Genomic DNA, 7,033 nt, shown 5'->3' on the forward strand with positions numbered 1-7,033 from the left:
ACCTTTATTTCTTTTAATATACTGTAATTGCTGTAATAAAATCAAATATGTCACGGGATCACCAAACTTTTTTCTTAATTCTGTTTTGATTGAAGGCCAGTCATTTAAATCTGGGCGTGACAATAAGAAACTTTGTGCACTATCAACTAACTTTGACCTAATCGCAGCTAATACAACTTTTCTTTGATCGTCAGAAGTTGCGGTAATGTAATACAAATCGTAAAATTCATCTATAGCTCTAATAAAGCTTTCTAGATGTTCCTGGTTTCCTGAGAACATCGGTAAAAGAGAAGTGAAAAATCTAATATTTTCCATTGTATTATTATTTAAATTTAATTTGTTTAATAATGAAATAAGTTCTTCTTGAACTTCAGAAGTTTCCTGTGTCACAGGTGTTAAAGTACTATCTAAATTAATTTCTTCTACGTCTGAGTTTTCTGAGCTATCTGAATCACTATCAGAATTAATAAAATTTAACCCTAAAGCAACCCTATTTTTTAACAAAATTTTTCTCAATCGAGCAGAAGCGTCAGACATTAAATGGCAATTTGGCAATTACTTACAGTGGTGACATGGTTTGATCCACAGAGTCTATACTGCAACAATTTTCCTCAAATGGTACCAATCTTATGCCTGGATAACGTCGAACTGGTCTAGATAGGATATGGTTTAACACACAGCTACGGTTATGTTTTACCAATGTCCGCAGAACTGCAATCTCTATATTTAGTTGGAAAAAAAAATTCTGTCTATTTTCCACTAAAAATGTTGAAACACCTTTGCAGTTCAATGTTTTTGGTAGCGCATGAAGAATTAAAATTCACTTTCGCACAACGGAACTTCCGATAAAGGACGAAATTGCGCTATCCTGTTCGCGGCGCCAGTTAAATAACAAGATCGACGGAGCTTCTTTTAAAAAACATTTATTAAAATAAGGTTAACTAGGAGTACAAACGTATGGTGAACAATAATCCCGAACAGCGAGCTTTGACACGGAACTAATGCTAAACTTAACCTAACGACGATCGTATATATAGAGACAATTTACATAGTCAGCTATAATGACTATTCTAGGGATGTGACTACCTGAACTGTCCCATAATAGAAAACCAATCCAGTAAGTTTTGTTTACATGACCTGCCGCACAAAAGAGGCCATAATTCTGAGAATTGCCCAGGCATCGGCATGAGTGATATCTTAAAAAAAGGGCAGAAGCTAGGCATATTTTTAGAGAGGCTTGAACGACGAAAGCATTTTCATAACAATTATTTAAACATAAAACAAAGCATTTTTATTTTAACTCCATATTTATTTTTTACGTTTCAATATCTCTATTTTTTCTAATAAGTTTACACAGAAGCTTGAAATTGATCGTATTTTTATTAATACACACACATTAGACAAAACAAAATAAACTTTGAAACTCCAATACTAATTTTAACTTGCTCTCTATTACCGTTTAAGTGTGAAATTTTGGTATTTATTGAGAAAAATGCAAAAATTGCCATAAAAAATTTATAAACATTTTGGATAAATTTGTCTTAAATTTAGATAAATTTAAACGTGATTTTATTAAGTTCCAAATTGCGCAACTTTGCCTCCATTTAACCGACCCTGTAACTCTTACGGTTTCCGAGATTCCAATGGTCACTCTCGAATTTGGGACACTCTACATCAATAATTGCAGAAAATAAAGGGCGCCAAAGACACAACACACAAGTTAATTTCAAATTTTTATAGTAGTACAATGATTTTTTGGAACTGTATTTGACATATATTTAGTGTCCGTATTTGATAAAGTGCAGAATTTTTGGAAAAAGTAGTTTTAGATGACTTTAGCGCTCTCTATCTTCTGCGCATTTGATTTTACAGAAAAGATCCTAAAATAAAAATTCTAGCTAATTTAATCATACATTTTTTTTGATTCGGGGACTTTTTCCTAAAACCCACGGTTTTTGCAAAAAATCGATTACAAAAAAAATTTGAGTTTTCGAAAAAAGTACGGGGAAAGGGATTGCAACTTTTTGTTTCTAGGCTTTTCATAAGGAAAACTAACTTGTGGTAAAATATCAAGATTTCACCTATTTTTGCCAAAAAAAAGTCACGGATTGAGTGTACTACTGTGGACGTATTTTTATTGACTCCCCCTTGTTAAAAGATGTAAAAGATGTATGCCTCATATGAAAATAACAATAAATATACCGTGCTAACTGGTTAAAGTAATAATGACGGAATTTATGTGTAAATATGTTCTCTTAAAAACAAAAATAACGTTTCCAGGATTTTTTCATAGAGGTATTATTTTAATTACAAAATTGCCTTTCCGTTGAATTACCACAATGCTTTAAAAGAACCTTTTTATTTTCTGTTCAGATAAATTTCAATTTCTAATAAAAATAACTGTTTCAATTTTTTGATAAATCATCTGTTTAATGTTAATATCTTGTTGCAACCATGTCTTTAAGTAACAATATCTTAATATTTTACACTCTTTTTTCTTTCTGCTGATGCTTGGATGCAGGATTTTTAAATCGTTATTATTATACTAAATTTTTTTTCCAGTACTTGCACAAAGAAAAGGTTCGGATTATCACCTGGCTATTCTTATTTATGTCGACAATATGTGCAGTAACAGCCATATATTTCTTTTTACATGGGTCAATATCTTGGTCGGTAAGTATCCAATTGAAATTTGTGATCATGGTTAATCGGTAGGTATATTTACTTTTTTATTTAACTATTTGGTATTATATGTTTTTCGATGTGGCGAAATGGCGTGACAGCTTTATAACTCCTGTATTCAAAAATGGTGACAGGGATGATATAAAAAATTACAGGCCCATTGTTATGTTATCTGCTATCCCTAAGCTTTTTGAGCTTATCCTAAACAAATATCTTACTTGGCATTGTAGAGGTCTCTTGATCAACGAGCAACATGGGTTTAGGCAGGGTAAATCTACGTCTACAAATCTTGTATTATATCATGACTTCATTGTCAGGGCTTTCGAGAAGGGTCATCAGGTCGACTCCATATATACTGATTTCTCAAAGGCCTTTGACACAGTCATCCACTCATTGTTCATTTTTAAATTAAGATGCTATGGTTTCCCTAAGTGGTTTCTTTCTTGGCTAAATAGTTACCTACATAAAAGGATACAATTCGTTAATGTAAGGGGTTCAGTTTCACTTCTTATTTTGGTTACTTCAGGGGTGCCTCAGGGGTCACATTTGGGGCCTCTTACTCTTTAATTTATTTATTAACGATATTTTTAGTATTATCAAATTTTGCAAATTCCTATTACTTGCAGATGACCTGAAGCTATTTTTACATATTTTAAACTTGTCTGATTGCCTGATGATACAATCAGACATAGATTCTCTATATAATTGGTTTGTCTCTAATGGCTTACATCTTAATAAGGATAAGTGTTTTATCATTTCTTTTACTAAATCTAGAAAAGTTGTCCCATTTGACTACCACATAAATGATAATATACTTTCAAGAGTATCGCTAATTAAAGATTTGGGGGTGTTGTTTGACAGTTCCCTGACTTTCATACCCCATATAGATAGTTTGTCTAGTAAAGCCCGTCGTACTCTTGGTTTTATAACTAGAAATACTCAAGACTTTTCAGTAGCTGCCTTCAGAGTTTTATATCTTACACTTATTCGTAGTGTCATGTCTTATTCTTCCATAGTCTGGTCCTCTTATTATGCTAACCATATTTACAGTCTTGATATGCTATTGATTGCCCTGAATTGTTATCGCGGATAAACTTTAGATGCAATAGCAGAGTCCTTAGAGAGACGTCCCTTTTTCTGGTCGAATATCACCATACAAACTATTGTAAATTTTCCCCAATTAATCGACTCCCCATGTTGGGAAATAGATTTAATCAAGCTTTTGACTTAGTGGATTTAAAGCCTTCAAAACTTAAAAGTTGTCTGAGTGAGTTTACTCGTTGAGTACTATGTGTTAAGTATCAAATAAATTTGATTGCTTTTACTTTTCTTATTTTGATTATTTTAATGGTGTTTTTAGTTGCTTTATACAGGGTTACTGGTAATTCGATACATTCCTTTGGAGATGTGATAGGGGAGGGGGTAAGAAGTAAATTGAACCCTAATATGTATTATGCAAAAGTTGATAGTTTTCGACATATTTATTTTTTTCTGTTTTTCTTCAAAATGTAGACCTTAGTGGTTTAAAAGGCAGTTTCCAGAAAATCCGCTGTATATTTTTTTAACTTTTAAGGCAACATACATGCTTAACACAATAGTGTTACGTTTGTAATGGCAAAAGTCCCGCAAATAGTTGTAACCATAGGTAAATTCTCGATGCAAAGTGTAATTTTTTTTTCTTAAAGAAAATACTACACTTTCTAGGGGATATTTTTTAAAAAAAAATTATGCTACATTCTTAAAAATTTACTTAAAACTTATTACCTAAGCTAGCTCACAGGATACAAATGCTTAAAAGTTAGGTGACATGGTTTTGTATTTTTATTATAAATTGTAAAGTAACGCATTTATCAGTATTTACCTTTACAAATCTTGTTCAAAATGAAAGCCTCTATTGCGAATACAGGCTCGGCAGCGCCTTCTCATTTCAGTCTTTGTTGTTCTAGTTGTTATGGTATTCCTGATCTGCTGGGCAGCGTTGGTTATTCTTTGGATAAGATCTTCCCGGGTAATTATTGGGGTTGCATAAACCAGTGCTTTCATTTGACCCCATATGCTATAATCAAGCAGGGTTAAGTCAGGCCTTCGTGCTGGCCAAGCTATTGGACCTGACCTACCAATCCAACGATTCGGGAAACGTTCATCCAGGAACTGCCGAACTGACCGCCGAAAATGAGCTGGACAGCCGTCATGTTGAAATATCATTCGTCCTCTAACGGCGAGAGGAATATCGTCAAAAAGATCTTGTAGGTCATGTCGTAAAAAATTTTCATAAATATCCCCGTTTAAATGGTCTGGGAAAAAATGTGGTCCTATTACATCCCGGCCAATAAGTCCCATCCACACATTTACAGAAAACTTTCTTTGAAAACTGGTTTCTCTTGTTAAACGGGGATTTTGTTCGGCCCAAAAATGAAGGTTATGAAAATTTGTAATGCCCTCATGACTAAACTTTGACTCGTCCGTCCACAAAATGTCGGTTAAAAAAGTTCTATTGTCTGCATCAGAATTTATAATAAATCTGTAGAATTCTACCCTTCTTATCGGGTCCCCTTCTTCCAATTCTTGGACAGGCGTATAATGGTAAGGATGGCTTCCCATTTGCCGAATCGTGGACCAAACTTTCCATTGCGATGATCTTGTTTGCTGCGCTACGGCATTAGTGGATGTGGTTGGATCGTCTTCAAAATGTCTTAATATTTCCTCCTCATTTTCTGCTCGATATACGCGAGGAGCGCCAGCGTCATCTCTTCTTGGTTTTACGGATCCAGTTTCAGCGATAGCTCGGTAGGTCGAAGCGAAAACACGGACATTTGGAATGCGGCGGTTCGGAAAGCGACGTTGGTATTCTCGGCGAGACTCCGCGGCATTACCATTGCAAAACCCATAAACAAACATAATATCTGCATATTCAGCGTTAGTAAACGTGGCCATAGCGCAGAAACCAATAGAATACCTTCTTTGAAAACACGAGAAGAATAAACTCGAAACTCGTAATTTAACTACTTTCCACAACAATTATTGCTGTCAGACTATCTACACATCAAATTTTTAACAATAAAATTAAAAAAATAAATTGTTGCTATAGTACTTAAATACCATAGAAGTAAATACCACTTGGCATTTTTCAAGTGCGTTCTTACTATTAATAATAAAAATACAAAATTCTGTTAAAATTTTTGGTAGCATTTATAGCCTATGAGTTAGCTTAGATAATAAGAAAGTTTTACGTAAATTTTGAAGAATGTAGCATAATTTTTTTTCAAAAAATATCCACTAGAAAGTGTAGTATTTTATTTAAGAAAAAAAAATTACACTTTGCATCGAGAATTTACCTATGGTTACAACTATTTGCGGGACTTTTGCCATTACAAACGTAACACTATTGTGTTCAGCATATATTTTGCCTAAAAAGTTAAAAAAATATACAGCGGATTTTCTGGAAACTGCCTTTTAAACCACTAAGGTCTACATTTTGAAGAAAAACAGAAAAAATTAAATATGTCGAAAACTATCAACTTTTGCATAATACATATTAGGGTTCAATTTACTTCTTACCCCCTCCCCTATCACATCTCCAAGGAATGTATCGAATTACCAGTAACCCTGTATATATATATATATTTTTTTTTTTTTGGAAGTTTTATCTCATTTGTATATCTTATTTGTTGGGCTGCTACTTATTTATATACATTTAGGGTTAGGATATAATTTATTTTGTAATTTTGTTAGAATGGGGACATCCCCTAAATAAATAAATCAATAAATATTAGTATACTAATTAGACACAATGACAAATCTATTAAAGTATGTAATTTTTGAGAGCATTTATCAACTTTAAGGTCAAAATTGTTGGTTCTTGGCTTATATTTTGTGTGATCCATAGATAGTTTTAATGAGTGAAATTATTTTTTTTATCATAGATATGAAGAAAACTTAAAAAATAAATGTTAGATTGACCTTTGTGATGTGATTATTAATAGGGGTTCGTATAACTAGTATGAGTTTCTTATACTTAAGTGTTGACAAATGTTTTTTGTTTATCAGAATGCTTTACTTCAAAAATATTTTATAAGATTAATTACATTTCTAACTGAATGTAGTGCTTCAAACTAATATTATATTTTTTTATTTTAGAAAACTCCCGCTCAATCACGTACATTTAACACGTCATGCAAACTTATGCATTTTTATGACTACCACGACATATGGCACTTTTTGAGCGCAATCGGAATGTTCTTCACGTTCATGGTCCTTTTAACTTTAGATGACGATCTGTCCCATACGCACCGGAATCAAATACCCGTATTTTAAACTGACAATCTTTTGGATGATTCAAAATATATACATA

The 7,033-nt window shown here is 32.9% G+C and overlaps 1 protein-coding gene across 1 annotated transcript in view; it reads left to right on the forward strand.

Annotated features, from left to right (window-relative positions):
- The window catches only part of LOC126740487 (SID1 transmembrane family member 1-like), a 102,961-nt gene that overhangs the window by 70,452 nt on the left and 25,476 nt on the right, over positions 1-7,033 (forward strand). Inside the window, exons 17-18 of the mRNA XM_050446517.1 lie at positions 2,563-2,673; positions 6,820-7,033. Coding sequence (XP_050302474.1) covers positions 2,563-2,673; positions 6,820-6,996 — 288 coding nt within the window. The 3' untranslated portion in view covers positions 6,997-7,033. The remainder of the gene's footprint in view (positions 1-2,562; positions 2,674-6,819) is intronic.

The sequence above is a fragment of the Anthonomus grandis genome, chromosome 9, assembly GCF_022605725.1.
Source record: "Anthonomus grandis grandis chromosome 9, icAntGran1.3, whole genome shotgun sequence".
NCBI lineage: Eukaryota > Metazoa > Arthropoda > Insecta > Coleoptera > Curculionidae > Anthonomus > Anthonomus grandis.